At 38.3% G+C, this 19,098-nt stretch overlaps 1 protein-coding gene across 1 annotated transcript in view; it reads right to left on the bottom strand.

The window, feature by feature from the left end:
• Positions 1–4,092: 4,092 nt before the first annotated feature.
• Positions 4,093–19,098, bottom strand: part of MID1 (midline 1) — a 271,493-nt gene continuing 256,487 nt past the window's right edge. The window contains exons 8-10 of the mRNA XM_083362722.1: positions 11,741–11,902; positions 10,994–11,201; positions 4,093–5,637 (exon numbers count right to left, since the gene is read on the bottom strand). Of these exons, the coding sequence (XP_083218848.1) occupies positions 5,289–5,637; positions 10,994–11,201; positions 11,741–11,902 (719 nt within the window). The 3' untranslated portion in view covers positions 4,093–5,288. The remainder of the gene's footprint in view (positions 5,638–10,993; positions 11,202–11,740; positions 11,903–19,098) is intronic.

Here is a 19,098-nt window from a genome sequence, read left to right as displayed (position 1 = left end):
CTGCATTAGCCATCCCATGTCTATCATTATGTGTCCTCCTGGGTCCTTCTGCAATGTTTGTTTGACTGCTGATAAACTTTGCAAGAGACTCTTTCAAGTAGTCAACTTTATTTGTGACAATTGATAAAAGTTCATAGATTGAATTTACAGTTTGAGCTGTGAGAAAACATTGTCTGGAAAGGAGATCTGTTTCATTCTCTCTTACTAAGTTTGTTACTATCCCATCCTGTGCAGGAAAAGCGGGTGCTGAATTCCAGGGAGGACAGCTATTTTCTGTGACAGAAACAGAAAATTGTATATGCTGTTTGCTTTCAAGTTCAGTTTGTAAATCCCATTCCAATGAGTCACATACAGATGAGTTACTTACTAGAGCAGACTGTCTATTTGTAGCAAAATCTTCCATTTTCTGCTGCTTGAGTGGCTTAGAAGAACTCCGTGCTGCCGAGTGAACACGCTGTCTTTCTCCTTTTCCCCATTCTTGGTAATCCTGGCTTGTAGAATTGTTAAAATATAGGTAAAACAATGGTAGCCTCTCCATATATATCCTTTATAAAAAGTCTTTGACTATTATAAAAAGTCAAACAGGGTTAAAACAGATATAAAAATAGCTTAAAATGGGTTAAAGGTAGGTTAAAATGCAATGTTAAAAAGGGTTAAAAAGTGAAAATGAAAAGAAAAGAAAGCTTTTATTTTGGAGGAGCTCTTTACAGCCTTTGCTGCCTGTCCACCATCTTGGACAGATGGGGAGGAGAATTTTTTCTTTGTTCAGCATCCAGCCGAGATGGATTCTATATGTTAAATGTTAAATTTATTTGGTATTTGGATCACTTTTTTCCTTTTGTACACCATTTTTTTGTCTTTTTTGTTAGCACTGGATGTTGTAATGTCTCCCTTGAATGATTCCTCAGATACCTCCCCAGATGTCAGCTCAGGGTAGGATAAGCCAATTTCTGGCATGTGAGGAACTAAGTTGATTGATGGCTCTGAACAGTGCTTTTTTTGTAAAAGAAAAAGGTGCCGGAATTCACACGTCATACAATCTGTCTTGCCTACCCTACAAGGTTCCATCCAAAAAAGGTGCCAGAACTCAGTTCTGAGCATTCTTTGAGAAAAAAAACCCTGGCTCTGAACAGCCGGCCGGAGGGGAGTTGGCTGAGGTTCCAGCTGGGAAAAGCTTACAGTGGCAGATGGCCAGCGAAGAGCAGGAGGAACTGCCTTCTGCACCTGATCTGAGAACTTGTAGGGCAGAGAAAAGGCATGAGCAGGGAAGATCAGCCAGACTATTCAAGATGGGCTGCACTAGAATCTATCTATTTATCATAGCAGACAGATGGAGCCATTGCTGGGAACAATGAGTTCGTTTTTTAGCTGTGTGTTTGGTCGTTCTGATTCCTGCTTCATTCTGGATTGACACCATGTTTGGAATTGAATTGTGCCTTGGAGACTCTGAACTTTTCTTGCCATGTGAGCTCTCTTGTGTCTTGCCTGGTAGATTTAAGTTTGGTGAAATTATTTTGTTTGAGCAACTTTCTTCTTCTTTTTTTAATAAAAGTTTTATTGATTTTTTACAATAACCACTTTAGAGCCTGGTGTACAGCATGTTGTCTTGGTTCATAAATTTTTTGGGAAAAATATACAATCAATAATAGTTAATTAACAGTCAAAATAATTTTTATATTTCCATAATTTGTGTATCAATTAATAATATTTTTCCTTAATCTTCTCTTCTCCCATTAGTATTTTCCTTCAACATTAAACAAATATAATTTTTGATATTTGATATTTTTCCATATATAAATGATTAAATATAAGCATTTTCTTCTATATTTCTACCAACAATAATAGCGTCCATATATAGCATTCTTTTATCAACTTATATTATTTTTGTAAAAATCATCATTGATTCACCATATGTCTTATTTTCATAAATCTTGTTTAAGCTCAGTTTTTCCTTAATATTCAAACAATTCTTATCAATCATAATTTTCTCAATATTTAACATCTAAATATCCAGATTTTCCATTTAAATACAGCATCCCAGTATTTTCATGTTTCATTTATTATAGAAATACTATACTAGTTATCTACCACAACATCTACCTATAAATCTTTTCTAATCAATTTATATTTCACTTCTATTTGTAAAAAAAATGATTTGTTAAATCACCACATATCCTTTTTATCAAAGTTCTTATTAAGCCTAATTTCCACTCAATATTTCAATCATTCCTTAATCCTAAATCTTTTCAAACTTAATTTATCTTTAAAATTCAAACTTTTCATTCACTTACATCATCCCAGTATTTTTACATTTTGTATCTTATCAAAAATACTATATTACTTATCACATTTATTCTAAAGCCCCTTTATAGCCAAAGTTATTTGTTTATTTAGCCATATTCAAACAAGTATTTGCTCGTATCATATTCCATCTGGTAGGGCAGGTCAAGTCTCTTAAGCCCATCTCTGGCCTTCTTCCTTTGCCAAATAGTTTTCCAAATTAATATTTTCCACTTGTTAAACAGTTCTTGTATTTTTGTAGTTGTTGTTGGGAGTAGAGGATACATAGTGTGTAAAATGTATGCTTTTTGTCTCCCAAACAGTAATTCTCCTAATAGTATCCATTTTCTTATGTCTTCTTTCTTCTCAGGTTTATTTTGACGTTCTTAATGCCTCAGGTATCTTTTCCATATTTATTTTTATATCCAAATCTTGTAAGTTTTGTCTTGTTTGTATTAAGTTATAATTCCCTTCTTTGCCAATTAAGTCATTTTTTTCTAGTTTATCTTCTGTTATCTGATTTGTTTGTTTGCTGCTTCCATCTATGGGTGAATGGGAATGTAGTCCCCTCCCCTCACTTTTGGAGGTTTTCTTGATTTAGGGATCTTTCCCAGGGAGTTAGTTGCAAAATAAAGGAGAGAAGATCAAATACTTTCACCATTTCCAAGCACGCCGTTCACCATTTTTCTGGTTAGTGCTCTTGGACTTCGGCTGCAGGTAGTTTGGGCTAGATGCTGGCATGTGGCTAGCCTTTCTACTGTTGGGTCAGAGGGCTTCTCCTGGATTGAAATGGAATGACCGCCGCCGTTCCGTGATCAACGGGGTGCTGTTCCTTTGCCACCTCTCTCGGGGGACTTCAGACCCATTTAGGGTCCCCTGGCAGGACGAAAGCAGCCGAGGGATGCCGAGCTTCACAATCCCATGGCCATGCACTATGGCACAAAAACTGTAAGTCCTTTTTTGAGCAACTTTCAAGTGCCTAGTGGAGTATTGGGCCATTGCTCTGTGGACTAACCTTGGTTTGCTCATGGCTGGATTGATTAGGACAATTCAAGGTTTATGGTAAAGGGGATTGCTGGGCAATATTAATAAAATCACTGACCAGTTATCTGTGTGTATGTTAGTAAACAGGTCAGCACAGACATGTTTTTGTCTTGTTTTTCTGTTTTGTATTTTATTTTTTATGATAAAACAAAATAAATATTCTTAAACTGAAAAAAACAAAAGCAAAAGGGCTTGGAGGTAAGATAAGGAGGAAAGAGGTTTGTAGTTCTTAGCTCTTAACAGTTCTAACAAATACTAGGGGGTTTACTGGTTTGCTAGAAAGTATAGTGGCTCTTTTTCTTGGCAAGCAGGTGAGATACAGCAGTGTTTTTCTACCTTGACAACTTTCAGATGTGTACATGCTGGCTGAGGAATTAAAGCTGCCAAGATTGAAAAACATTATAGAAAGGGAAGGGAAGTGAGAAATGTTAACATACATATTATGACATGATACACAGAGATACACACAAGGAGATAGAAGAAGGGACTGAATTCCTTAGCCATTTGGTTGGCTGCCACGACCTCAGATTTTAACTATTTCCCCCCCCCCTGAAATTTAGCTTGGCAAATTATTCTTATGAGCATTTTTGTGCAGATAATGTGATTATAGGTCTATTAAAGTAGTTTTTTAGATAAAGAACAAAAAGCGAGTGAAAGGTTCAGCCATTTACCACAAACAACCTTAAAGAGGCAGAGACCAGAAACTGTTGATCAACTTTGTTTATTTGTTTAATCTAGGCTAGAAACATTATTTAATGCTTGACCTCATACTTTCTATAATCATTTTGGTCTTCCTGTCAGGTAAAAAAATCTTTTCAGTAGAATACAGTGATTTAATAATGTATCTTCTTAAAATAAAAGTATTTTCAGTCTTTGTGTGCAGATCTTACAATTAAGTATTTTCATTTGGAATTCTTGCTGAAAAAAATTCACAACCTCAAAAACTTGACCCTATAGGCCTTGTTCCTCAAGAGAAACAAATTAAGAAGAAAATTGAAACCCTGGATCCCTTCAAAGATCCCACAGAATGATACAGTGAAGTTTGGTTCTTTCTGGCACTGCTTACCTTTTACTATTTTTATTGATATACTTACAACATAACAAAATCTCATGCTTAAAATCAGTTGTACATTGCCTATCCCTAGCACTGCATATGTGGCTACTTTGTGTACCTTTTCAATGATATGTATCCAAATCAATACCACCGGAAATTGATCATCTTTTGATCTTAGTGGTACTTTTATCTAAGAGATAATGTTAGATCTACAGTATCTTAGTTGTTTCATTCTAGTTGATGATTTTCTGAGATCAAAAATAAACATAAAAAATATATATTTCTAACTGTGACAGAGTTGAATAATTAGTATTTAAGAAAATTGTTATCAATAATATTGGCTGCTGGTTGATTCAGACACTGACTTTATACATTAAAGTATAATTTAATGTGCTCAAAATTGAAATGGTATTTCATGGAATAAAAAGTGACTGTTAGGAAAGCACCATAAGAACAAAATGGAAGAATAAATATTGTATCCTTCTTTCAAATAATTCCAAATAACTCTTTCTATTATAAAATAGGAATATTGGAGACATCTAGTAGGAATCTTTGTGACACAGCTCTTTATATGCAAAAAGAAGTCTTTGTTATGCTCAGATGCAAATACCAAATTGGGGGTTCCTATTAGAAGGGTTTTTAAAAATTTAAATAATTTATAAATTTTCTGAAGGAGACTAGATACAAAAACAATCTGAAAAATGATTAAAGCCATATCTTGCTTTTAATACAAAACAAATAGTAATGTCTAAGGAGATCTTCCTGTTTTGACTGCTGGCTGACTTCTTTTTTTGTATAAAATGATAAAGACTTCTTTTTTATATGAAATGTATTTCCCTTTTCCAGTCAAAGTTCAGTAAAAGTATATATGCCCATATGACATTCATCATCCATCTTCATTCGGTATTGATCATGGCATCTGCTCAATAAAATCTAAATGATCCGGGATTGGAAGGCCTGTTATTATTGTCAAACACTTATTCCAGACTGTGAATGTTGGGCATACAGGTTGTGAAAATGTAATATCAAAAGTGTAAAGATGTAGTGAATTCAAGGCATCATAAAAGGCCAAAGAACCATTGTCATAGTCTAGCAAAATGCCAACACGGCGAAGATGGGGTGCAGGGTCTATTGGAATTTCTTTGCTATTATGTCTCACCACCCATGTATTGTTGCAACGACAAAGAACCCAAGAAGCAGAATTCTTTCCAATCCACTCATGTTTTGGTACAGACTTATATGAAATACCAATGGCATACCTACAAAAAAAATTAAGAAAATTAAGAAAATTCATGTCATGTATTTGCTGTATTTCTGAAGCTACATATCCTTTAAAATGTCTTTTGCAGTTCAAAAGAAGTGCATACTTTGAGAGGCAAGTCATGCAAATCTTTTTGTCCCAAATTTCTCTAGTATAAAAGCAGCCATGTAATGAAATTGTAACAGTCAAAATGAACAAGCCCTAGCTTACATAGGTTAAAACAATTACTCTGAACTACTAAAGGTAAAGATTTCCCCTATCCCAGGGGTAGGCAACCTTGGCTCTTTTATGACTCATGGACTTCAACTCCCAGAATTCCTTAGTCAGCTGGGAGTTGAAGTCCATGACTCATGAAAGAGCCGAAGTTGCCTACCCCTGACCTATCCAATCATATCCAACTCTAGGGGGCGGTGCTCATCTCCATTACTTAGACAAGGGAGCTAGCATTATCTGAAGACACTTTCGTGGTCGTGCGGCCAGCATGGCTATATGCAGAGGTGCACGGAACACTGTTACCTTCCCACCAAAGTGGTACCCTTTTATTTACTCACGTTTGCTTGTTTTCAAACAGCTAGATTGGCAGTAACTGGGGCAAATAACTGGAACACACCCTGTGTATGGTGCTTGGGTCTCAAACCATTCAATATCACAGTAGTCCAAGTCTATGCTCCAACCACCAGTGCTGAAGAGGATGAAATTGACTGGTTCTATGAAGCCCTACAGCACCTCATAGAACTAACACCTTATAGAACTAACACCAAAAAAAGATGTCCTTATCATTATGGGGGATTGGAATGCTAAAGTAGGAAGCCAAAAGATAACCAGAATAATAGGCAAGTTTGGCCTTGGAGTACAAAATGAAGCAGGGGACAGGCTGATAGAATTTTGTAAAGAGAATACGATGGTCATAGCTGTTAGGCATATGGTGATAGCCTATCTAGTTGGGTTGGAAATATATAAACCATGATGTTGTAACTTTAAGGTGCTCATTGGCCAATGGGTGTGTAAGTTTTTGGATGGCCATAAGAGGGAGCTAGGAACCAGCCAGTAATGCTGATCCATGTTTGTTTAGGAGAAAACATAATGGAGTATTGTCCTTACTTTTACTGTTTACTGATGATATTGCAATAATAAAAAAAAACTGAGCAAGAAGCACAAAACATCATTTTAAGTTTGCAAAAGAAATTTACAATTAGAAACCTTGGAGAAATAAGCCACTATTTGGGGTTAGATATTGTAAAGACAAATAGAGGTTTCAAGGTTTCACAAGCCAGTAAAATAACTCAGTTGTTAAAGAGATATAACATGGAGCTTTGTAAACCAGCAAAAACTCCGATGGCTCTGGATTTCAAGGACACTAATGTTGAAAGTCCTGTTTTTGATAAAACTATATACCAATCCTTGATAGGTAGTCTTATGTATCTGAGTAATTGGACTAGACCAGACATTTCTTTCAGTGTCAACCAATTAGCAAGGTACAATAATGAACCAACTGTGAGACACTGGCAAGCGGCTAAACGGGTATTGAGATATTTGAAGCAGTCTATTTACTACTCGTTATATTTAGAGCCAAATCGTGAGTTAATTCTCACAGCCTATGCAGATGCAAGTTTTGCCTCTGATACAAGCACTCGTAAATCAACTTCAGGGTTGACTATAATGTTGGGTGATTCTATAATTGGATGGAAATCCATCAGACAGAAGCACATAAGCCTGTCTACTATGGAAGCTGAATTTTCATGTTTATCAGTGTTATGAATGGAATTACTGGTGTATAAACAATTATTGTTGGACATAGGCTTAACTGTAAAGGATCCATTTATTGTATATGAGGACAATCAAGCTGCGATAAAGATGGCAATTAACACTGCCATCAGTACAAGATCCAAACATACAGATCTTCATTACTTAAATGTAAGACAATGTGTCAAAGAAAAACTAATACAATTAGAATATTATTCAAACGATAAGAATATCGCAGACCATTTCACTAAGGTCCAACGTGCTGTTAAACACAAGGCTAGTTGTAAAAAGATTGGACTAAGATTATAAGAAGTTATATATTATCCTACCCAAAGGGGAGAATGTTAGGCATATGGTGATAGCCTATCTAGTTGGGTTGGAAATATATAAACCATGATGTTGTAACTTTAAGGTGCTAATTGGCCAATGGGTGTGTAAGTTTTAGGATGGCCATAAGAGGGAGCTAGGAACGTAGCTTCTCTCTCTCTGCTCTCACTGTTTTTCACTGTTAGTTACTCTGATACTGCTATTGTTGGTTTACTACTGTGTTAAACCTAAACAACTGTGTTTTTGACCTCTGGACCAGTAAGAAGACATTGTATTTTGGATACTCCCTGGACTGTTGCTGTTGCTTATCTGTGAATGACCTGGACTGTTTATTTTTGACCATGCTTTTGTTTTTCAACCACAAAGTAAAATATTTTTCTGCTTATCACAACTCAGTGTCTCTTGTGGTTACTGTGTGACTCTTACTGCTCTCAGTACCCTTCATTGTCTGTACAACTTCTTGTCAGCTCAAGGAGACCTCTGCACAATTACTGACAATAGCAAACACTCTTTTCCAACAACCCAAGAGACGGCTCTACACATAGACATCACCAGATGGTCAACACAGAAATCAGATTGACTATGTGCTCTGCAGCCAAAGATGGAGAAGCTCTATACAGTCAGTAAAAACAATACCAGGAGCTGACTGTGGCTCAGACCACGAGTTTCTTGTTGCAAAATTTAGGCTTAAAGTGAAGAAAGTAGGGAAAAGCACTAGGCCAGTCAGGTATGAATTAAATCATATCCCTGTTGAATATACAGTAGAGGTGACAAATAGATTTAAGGAATTAGATCTGATAGACAGAGTGCCTGAAGAACTATAGATGGAGTTTTGCAACATTGTACAACAAGTAGCAACTAAAACCATCCCAAAGAAAAAGAAATGCAAGAAAGCAAAATGGCTGTCTGAGGAAGCTTTGCAAAAAGCTGAGAACAAGAGGGAAGCGAAAGGCAAGGGAGAAAAAGAAAGATACACCCAATTAAATGCAGAATTCCAGAGAATAGCTAGAAGAGATAAGAATGCCCTCTTAAATGAACAGTGCAAAGTAATACAATAAAACAATAGAATAGGGAGGACCAGAGATCTCTTCAAGAAAATTGGAGAGATGAAGGAAATGTTTCATGCAAAGATGGGCATGATAAAGGACCAAAATGGCAGGGACCTAACAGAGGCAGAAGAGATTAAGAAGAGGTGGCAAAATTACCCAAAATAACTATACAAGAACGAGCTTAATGTCCCTGATAACCATGATGAGGTGGTTACTGACCTAGAGCCAGACATCCTAGAATGTGAAGTGAAGTGGGCCTTAGGAAAGCTGAGCAACAACAAAGCTAGTGGAGGTGACAGTATTCCAGCTGAGCTATTCAAAATCTTAAAAGACGATGCAGTAAAAGTGCTACACTCAATTTGCCAGCAAATTTGGAAAACTCAACAGTGGCCACAGGATTGGAAAAGATCAGTTTACATTCCAATTCCAAAGAAAGGCAGTGCCAAAAACGTTCAAACTATCGCACCATTGCACTCATTTCACATGCTAGTAAAGTTATGCTTAAAATCCTACAAGCTAGACTCCAGCAGTATGTGGATCGAGAACTACCAGAAGTACAGGCAGGATTTCGAAGAGGAAGAGGAACTAGAGATCAAATTGACAACATACGCTGGATCATGGAGAAAGCTAGGGAGTTCCAGAAAAACATCTACTTCTGCTTCATTGACTATGCTAAAGCATTTGATTGTGTGGATCACAACAAACTGTGGCAGGTTCTTAAAGAGATGGGAGTACCAGACCATCTTATTTGTCTCCTGAGAAACCTATATGCGGGTCAAGAAGCAACAGTGAGAACTGGACATGGAACCACTGATTGGTTCAGAATTGGGAAAGGAGTCCGGCAAGGCTGTATACTGTCATCCTACCTATTTAACATATGCAGAGCACATCATGAGAAAGGCAGGGCTAGATGAATCAAAAGTTGGAATTAAGATTGCCAGGAGAAATATTAACAACCTAAGATATGCAGATGATACCACTCTAATGGCAGAAAGTGAAGAGGAACTAAAGAGCCTCTTGATGTGGGTGAAGAAGGAGAGTGCAAAAGTGGGCTTGAAATTCAATATTAAGAAAACCAAGATCATGGCATCTGGCCCTCTCAATTCCTGGCAAATAGATGGGGAAGAAATGGAGGTAGTGACAGATTTTATTTTCCTGGGCTCCAAGTTCACCGCAGATGGGGACTGCACCCAAGAAATTAAAAGATGCTTGCTTCTGGGGAGGAAAGCCATGGCAAATCTAGACAGCACACTAAAAAGCAGAGACATTGCCCTGCCAACAAAAACGTGCATAGCCAAGGCTATGGTCTTTCCAGTTGCAATGTATAACTGTGAAAATTGGACCATAAGAAAGGCTGAGCACCCAAGAATTGAGGCTTTTGAACTATAGTGCTGGAGAAGACTCCTGCGAGTCCCTTGGACTGCCAGACGATCAAACCGGTGAGTCCTAGAGGAGATCAACCCTGACTGCTCTTTAGAAGGCCAGATCCTGAAGTTAAAACTCAAATACTTTGCCCAACTAATGAGAAGGAAGGACTCACTGGAGAAGAGCCTAATGCTGGGAACGGTTGAGGGCAAGAGAAGAAGGGGACGACAGAGAATGAGGTGGCTGGATGGAGTCACTGAAGCAGTAGACATGAGCTTAAATGGACTCCAGAAGATGATAGAGGACAGGAAGGCCTGCAGGAACGTTGTCCATGGGGTCGCAACTAACAACCACAACAACACCCTGTTATATGGTGCTTGGGTCTCAAACCCGGACTGTCAGCTTTCCAGTTGACAAGCTCAGCATCTTTAACTGCTGAGCCATTGCACCTCCCTATTTTGAAGTATTAGTACAGAAAAATTATTAGTAGAGTATGTATTTTCTAATTTAGTTCTTCATTCTCCTAAATACTGATATGGTTTCTGAAATAGAATGGATTTATAAAAGGCTATGAATCCCAATCTGGTAATATCTCTGCCTAAACACTATGATTCCACTCCTGATTCTAGTAACATTGTAAACTGGTCTCATCCTGTCTGATTTAAGCTACAAAGCTATTAGTGTAATCTGAACAGCTGCTGCCTTTATAATAAACTTTTTTTTACTATTGCAAAGCCAACAAGAACAAAATCCCCTGCATTTATAACATTTTGTCAATTTCTTTGCATCAGTTAAAGTGAACAAATCTGAAGTGTTATTAATAATTTAGGGAAAGAAAGTATGCGTTCTTGCATGGGTTGACCCACCTACCATGTACTTCCACTGATAACCACCTCCCAGTAATGACGTCCACTGTCAATAAACACATTGCCAGCTACCCCATAGCTGCCTTGACTAGTAAAACGTTCAGGGGTGTGGCTCTTCTTAGAAGAGGTTTCATCACGCTCCACAGTCAAGTTATCGTGAGATACTTTTAGCTTTCTATGAGCAGACTTGGGATCCAGTTTGAATGGCTGACCTGGAATATGAACAAGATAACAGTTTTAAAATAAAGCCTATTTCAGCATGCATGAAAAAGATATTTAATTTCTGTAGATGAAATCCCTAGTATATTTTCCCATAAGTCCCCTCCCACCCCCAAACTATTTTAATTTATTCAATGGTCCTGCTATGTTTTGCAATTGCCTTTTTTCTCAGCAATTGCTATTTTGACCTTTGTAAGTTTAAACCTTGAATGTGCTTAGATAAGCAGTATATAAAAATAAATAAAAGTTAGCATGGAATGGAAACTTTTGGAAAGCAAAAGTAAATAGTACTCCTTTTGGTATCCTTCCCTAAATTGTTCATACTGCCTCAGAATTTAGGTGCTTCCATGTATGTTAACAGTGTATGGCTCAAAGACTTTATTATACATTTTTGCTGAATGGAATAAGAATTGTACAGGAAAGCACTAAAATGGAAGAGAGAGCTACACACTATCTCTGTACTTTTCATGTGTCTGACTGAGTCAAATCAAGAAGAGAGGAAAAGGTTTAGGTTAGATGTAAAACTACTCACTGTTTGTTTTCAGCTTTCCAGGCTCACTGTTGCAGCTGCCAGCCTGATTAATGGCCTTAACAATAAAGATGTACTTGGTGCCACTCTGCAGGCCATGCACTGTGTAATGGTTTTGTTTGATATTTGGAACAATCATCCAGCTGTCAGCTGAATTACACAGACCTGCATTTTAAATCAAAAGCATTAGTTGTTTTACAAAGTGTGCATTCATTAGACCTGAAACAAGAAGGTGAACCTGAAGCTGTTGAAGAACTCAAAGGAGCAGAATTCCTTTGCTTCTTTCAATGGTTAAGCATCTGGTCAATCAACAGTAATTTTTCTACTGATTCTGAGATGCAGAATCATTTTTCATTACAAGAATGAAAAAAAAATGAAATGAAAGAGCCAATCTGTATTGGGGGCATCCACTTGCAATTTACTGTTCTAATGAGATGACAACTAGGCTGCAGTTTATATTAGTTATGTAAAAGGCTCCTATAAGATATAAGTCAGAGGTCCCCAACCTTTTGGGCACCAGGGAACGGTTGCGTGAAAAGAGGTTTTTCCGTGGACCAGAGTGTGCGTAGTTTTGTGTGCTGCCTGCATCCCGCAGATAGGGCTTTGCTTATTTGTGCAGACTGGTTGCTGGCATATTGTGACCCAGTACTGGTCCACGGACCGAGGATTCGGGACCCCTGATATAAGTGAAGCAGGGAGTGGGGGAGGATGGAATTTCAAAAAATGGTATAAAGTTATAGGTAGTTTTTGTAACTTAATCAGATAAGTTGTCTTAAGTATTTTGGGAAATGGTTTCAGTCCTGCCATCTGTTTTTCAGTTAACTGAAACTCTTATGGGAAAGTTAACAACTTCCAAATTCCCTTCAAAATATAATATATGTCAGAACCCAGTTTTGGGAGGGTCATTTCCTTCTATTTCTTATCTTTTCTTGCAGGTTCTGCCATACTCCTAAGGGTGAGGGGGAAGTCATGGGTGTTACAATGTATCCTCTTTAATTTGCTATAGCTGCTACACTGTATCTTCTTTGCTTCTCTCTATATACTTGCTTTTTGAACTATCTCCCTTGATGCCAGCCTGGGGTGAGAAAGGAATGTGCCTGCAGCCATCTGGCTTATCTCTTGCTGGGGAAGGAAAGGCACAAAGACCTAATGGCCTAAACAACCTTGGGAATGGCGCCTTATCATCCCCACTCCCACAGCAGATTCACACCTGGAGATTGGCCCATTTCAACTGACTGGATTTGGGTGGGGTTTGCTAGTTGCTCTTTTAACCTATTGATTCATGCAGGAACCCCTCAGATCCTGCTTTCTATGCCTGCTCTCAACTTCTCCTAATAAAAGTTGCTTTTGGAATGAAGCCATTCCAAGAGTTCTGCTTTCTTGGGAAGAGGGTGTGAGGTGAGTCCTTACATTAGGCAGGATCTGCAAATTTGGTCAGCTCAGAAGGAAGACCCTTACCATGGGGACCATGCAAATTATGTCGGATTTAGGCATGGAGAAGGAAGAAGACACCATGGGGGGGGGAAGATTCCTTCAAAGTTGGCCCAAGTGGATGTAGTTTGCACTCCTTCAGCTCCTCCAATGAAGCCATGGCCACTGAGCATCAGGACAATCCAAGGTGGTCTTTGGGTGTTGGAAAGAAGGAGGACTGGGATCGGAAAGTGATGAAGATGACTCTTAAACAAGGCAGCCATCAACCAGGTTGGAAACGGGAGATGGAGAGATCGCTCCACCTCAGTGATGACAAGGATGAGAGACCGGCCCACTTGAGTGAGTTCCTGGAGCAAGCCATTGACAAGCTGAGAGTTGCCTTCGACTCCCTCAAGGAAGAGAAAGCTAATCCGTGTTAGGGCATAGCAAACCCAGGCCCAGCTGAAGGGGGGGGCAGCACAAAACCCAAAGCGGTAAACCCAGGTCCTTCCACCAGCGCTTCAGAGGCTGCAACTGCAACAACAGTAGCAGCCACCCCTGCATGAACCACACCAGCTGACAGAGACAGACATTGGCACAGGGGAAGGAGAAGCCACTGATTCAGATGGAAATTTCCACAGCTTGGGATAAAGTACAATGGTGAACCTCAGAAATTGGGATTCTTCCTTGCCCACATCCTAAGCTATATGGAAGAATACAGCCGAGACATCCCTAGTGATCACGGGCAGATCAGAATCATAACCATGGTGCTAGAAGGAGTGGTAGCCAAGTGTATGATGAACCTACATGATGCCAATGCCTCAGAGCTGCAGAATTTCAACCACTTCATGGCAGCCCTGAGAATGAGGTTCGAGGACCCCTTGGCTGATTGGAAGGCTTGAGAATGCATAAAGTGTAGCTGAATACACAGAGGAGTTTCGAGCTCTGGCCAGTTGGCTCAACTGGCCAGAAGATGTTGTCATGAGTCATTTTAAAGATAGACTAAATGATGACCTGTATTATGCCTGCATTCCCTGGGAAGATCCTGATCAGCTCCATGACTGGTACATGTTAGCCAAGGAGGCTGAATTTGACCGAGCCTGGAAACAATGATGGCTGGGACATTCCTGGGGATGGTCCCCTGCAGAGGGGACTTGGGAGCCAGTGAAACCAACCCCCACCATGCCAAGATCTTCTGGCTGTTTCAAGTGTGGGAAGGAGGGACACTGCACATGCAAATGCCACTCAAAGACCCCAGTGCAGAGGCCCTGGAAAATGCCACAGAAACACAAAGAAACAGCCATGAAAAGCATAGAGGTTGTCAATGTCCTAACCCCATCAAAAAAGAGGGGAGGAACTCCAACCCTGACCAGGGAGCCCCCAGAATCCTCTGATGACAGCTCAGAAGATTAACCCCTGGTAAGTGGGCTCATTGTGCCCCTCACCAGAACCGTAGAACTGTTTAGTCCAGGGATGCCGGAAAAAGTCTCATTAAGAGCCCTGATAGACTCCGAGTGCACCCACTGCCTCATAAGCCCAACCCTGGTGGGGAACTTAGGAATCCTGGTGTGGAGGTTGAAGAAGCCGATTTCATTTGGCCATTTAGATGGGTCCATCGCAGGGGGAATCCCAGCCACCCTTACCACATAGCCTGTCTAACTCACCACAGGGGACCAGATAGAGACTCTAACGTTCATGGTGACCCCAGGAATGGAGTGTCCACTTATTCTAGGAATGGCGTGGCTAATGAAATGGAACCTGTGGGTAGACTGGAGGACTGGAGAATTGAGATTCCCTAAGGGGAAAATCAATGCAAAGGGGAAAATCCAGGTAAAAAAAAGAGTCAGCGGCATGGAAAGTATGGCAGGGGCGAATGATGGGGGGCTGGAAGGCATCCCAGAGGAATATCGGGATCTAGCTGAAGTGTTCAGCAAAGAGAGAAGTCCGACAAATTACCCCTTCCCCCACTGTGCTATTAAAATCTTGCCATGGGCAAAACTGCCAAAACCAAATATGTATTCCATGACCCCTTGAGAACTGGAGGAATTACAGAAATTTATAGACAAAAATCTGGTGAGAGGGTTCATACAACCAGCGAAGCCAAAATTGGCAGTCCCTGTGCTCTTCTGTGAAAAGAAAGATGGGTCTCTTCACCTCTGCATGGACTATAGATCTCTCAATGCAGTGAGTGAAAGCAATCTTTACCCACTGCCCTTAATGAAGGACATGTTGGTACATCTGGTGAAGGGGATTTTTTTTTCCAAAACTGAACTTAAGGGAAGCTTACTATTATATCAGAATTAAGGAGGGAGATGAGTGGAAAATGGCATTTAATTGCCCCCTGGGATGTTTTCAATTTACACTTCTGCCATTCTGTCTGCAAGGGGCACCTGCTGTGTTCATACAGTTAAACTACAGTTGCAAGAAAAGATATGTGAACCCTTTGGGATTACATGGAGTTTTGCATGAATTGGCCATAAAATGCGCTCTAAACGTCATGTAAGTCACAACAATAGAAAAACACAGTCTGCTTAAAATAATACTACACAAACATTAGCTGTTGTCATGTTTTAATTGAACATAAGATGGAAACATTCACAGTGCAGGGTGGAAAAAGTATGTGAACCCCTAGCCTAATGACTTCTCCAAGAGCTAATTGGAGCCAGGAGTGAGCCAACCTTGACTCCAATCAGTGTGATGATATTGGATGTGTTGCTGACAGCTGTCCTGCCCTTTAAAAACACACACCTGTTTTGGGTTTACTGGTCTCAAGAAGCACTGGCTGATGTGAACCATGCCTCGCAGAAAAGAGCTCTCAGAAGACCTACGATCAAGAATTGTTTTTTTTATTAAAAAGTTTTACAATACATTTTTAAATACAATAGACTCCTTCCTCCCCCTCCCCTCTCCCCAACCCTCAACTACCCTCCTCTCCCCCCTCCCCGACTTCCCAGAGCTGAATACAGGGTATGATAATACAAACATAAACTAAAATATGCTAACAAAAATAAAACATTAAGTTCTATCGGACGTTAACTCTCCATAGTCATAATATTAATAAAGTAACAAATAACTAATCATACATCATAAAAATCCACTACTTATTCAAATACTAAATGAAACTTTTTAGTCCCATATTTATTCTGAATATATTCAATCCATCTTCTCCATTCTACAATATATCTCTGTTGCGATTGTTCTTTCAAATATGCTGAAATCTTTGCCATTTCCGCCAAGTTAGAAACTTTCAAAGTCCACTCTTCTATAGTCGGCAGTTCCTCCTTCTTCCAATATTGCGCTACTAAAAGTCTTGCTGCCATGATTAAATTCAACATCAATTTAGTGTCTATAACAGTAGCATCTGTAATAATACCCAACAAAAACAATTGCGGAGAAAACTTTACCCTTTTCTTAAATATATTTTGCATATTCCACTAGATTTTAATCCAAAAAGCTTTAACTTTTTTACAAGTCCACCATATATGAAAATACGTTGCATCCTCGCAACCACACCTCCAGCATTTGGGCTGACAGTTCGGATACATACTTGCTAGTTTTTTAGGATCTAAATGCCACCTATAAAACATTTAAATTTTACATTTCTAACCCAAATCTTTTCCCAAGTATCCATTGTTATAACCTCTTGAAAATTCTGGGCCCACTTTATCATACAATCTTTAACAAGTTCCGTTTCTGAGTCAATTTCTATCAATGCATTATATATCCTTTTTATATGTGCTTGACCTTGATCTCTAATTTGTTTTACCAAATTTTCATCAATCATTGAAAAACCAACTTTCTGATCCTCTTTCCATCTTGCCTGTAACTGCCCATACTGGAACCAAGTTTGTACAATCTTTTCTTCTTTTAAAATATTATATGGCTTTAATTGCCATACATTCCTTTCTAAACTTAAGATTTCCTTATATGTAGTCTCATCATGTTTAAATCCCACATTTATATTTTCTATTGCATGTTTAGGTATTGTCCAAATTGGTATCTTATAATTTAACTTATGTCTATATTTTTTCCAGACTCGCAACAGAGCATACCTTAAACACATTATCCACCTTCTTATCATACAATAGATATGCATGCCAACCAAATAACAAATCATAACCCTCAAGATTTAATAGTCTCCCTTGTGTTAAATTAAACCAGTCACTTATCGATGACAAAGCAGCAGCCTCATAATATAATTTAAAATTAGGCATTTTAAGACCACCTCTTTCACGCGTATCTTGCATTATCTTAAATTTAACTCGTGGCTTTTTCCCTGCCCAAACAAATTTATTAATACCTTTTTGCCATTCCTCCAAATTTAAATCCTTTTTTAGGTATCATTTGAAACAAAAATAAAAATTTTGGCAAAACATTCATTTTCACTGCTGCAATTCTTCCCAATAAAGATAATTGTAATTTTTTCCAACTATCTAGTTCTTTTTGTATTTTTCCCCACAACATTTCATAATTATTCTTATATAACTTCACATTTGAAGCTGACAGATAGACCCCCAAATATTTAATCTTTTTAACTATTTCAAATCCTGTTAACTCTTCTAGAGCAACCTTTTGTTCTATAGTCATATTCTTAGACAGTATTTTAGTTTTTTGTGTATTTATCTTAAATCCAGAAACTTTCCCATATAAGATTATTATCTCCATCAATTCTACAACTGAGTAAACCGGTTGAGTTACTGTAATAACCAGGTCGTCCGCAAACGCCCTCAATCTATAATCCTGATCTCTTCTTTGAATTCCCCTAATTTTATTTGAATCTCATATTTTAATCAGTAATATTTCCAATGTTAAAACAAACAATAAGGGTGACAACGGACACCCCTGTCTTGTACCCTTTTCAATATTACATGTTTCTGTGAAACTATTGTTTACTATTATACAAGCTGTTTGCTTCTGATATATTGCCCTAATAGGTTGTAAAAAATTTTCCCCAAATTCCATTTTCTCTAATACTTTCATCAAAAATTGCCAGTCCAATTGATCAAAGGCTTTTTCAGCATCCAAAAAGATCAGCACTGCGGGGATCTGATTATTTCTTTCCAAAAATTCCAATAAGTCTACAATATGTCTCACATTATTCTTCATTTGTCTACCACTTATAAATCCAGTTTGATCACTATGAATCACTTGCTGCATTACCTTCATTAATCTATTGGCTAAAATTTTTGCAAATATCTTATAGTCAGTATTTAAAAGCAATATTGGTCTGTAGTTTTTGGCTTAGGTAGCATCCTGATCTTCCTTCAGGATCAACGAAATAAAGGCAGTTTTCCACGATGGAGGCACTCCTCCTCCCAGTTGAATTGTCTTAAACAATTCTCTTAAAGGTTCCACCATTTCTAACTGTAAATTTTTATAGTAAACGGCAGTCAAACCGTCAGTTCCCGGTGCTTTACCCACTTTTAATTGTTTAATTGCTAAAAAAATTTCTTCGTCAGTTATCAATTGGTTCATCCCTTCCTTTTGTTCTTGTGTAAGAACAGGAATATTAGCTTTCAGCAAATATCCATCTACATCTACATCTGTAATCTTATCTCTAGCATACAACTTAGAATAAAAATCAACAAAAGTCTTTTTAATAAGATTCTGCTAATACACTACTTTACCCTTATATTCTATTCTATCTATATTACAAGCTCTTTGCTTCTTCCTTAACAAGTAAGCTAACCATCTGCCCGGTTTATTAGCATTGCAAAAAATGTTATGTCTAGCATACTGTAGGTTAGTTGCCACTTGATCTGCCATTAACATATCAAACTGACCTCTTAATAAAGTAATTGCCTCTTTGATCTTCCCATCAGATGGATTCAGAATTAAAGCCTTTTCTTTTTCCTTAATTTCATCCTCTAGTTCTTTCCTCTTAAATTCCAATTTACGTCTATGTTTATTATTCAAATATATTAATACACCTCTCATATAAGCTTTACTTG

This window comes from Vipera ursinii, assembly GCF_947247035.1.
Source record: "Vipera ursinii genome assembly, chromosome: 4".
Taxonomy (NCBI): domain Eukaryota; kingdom Metazoa; phylum Chordata; class Lepidosauria; order Squamata; family Viperidae; genus Vipera; species Vipera ursinii.
The sequence above is the reverse complement of the archived record's forward strand: the minus strand, read 5'-3'. Positions and strand labels throughout refer to the sequence as shown.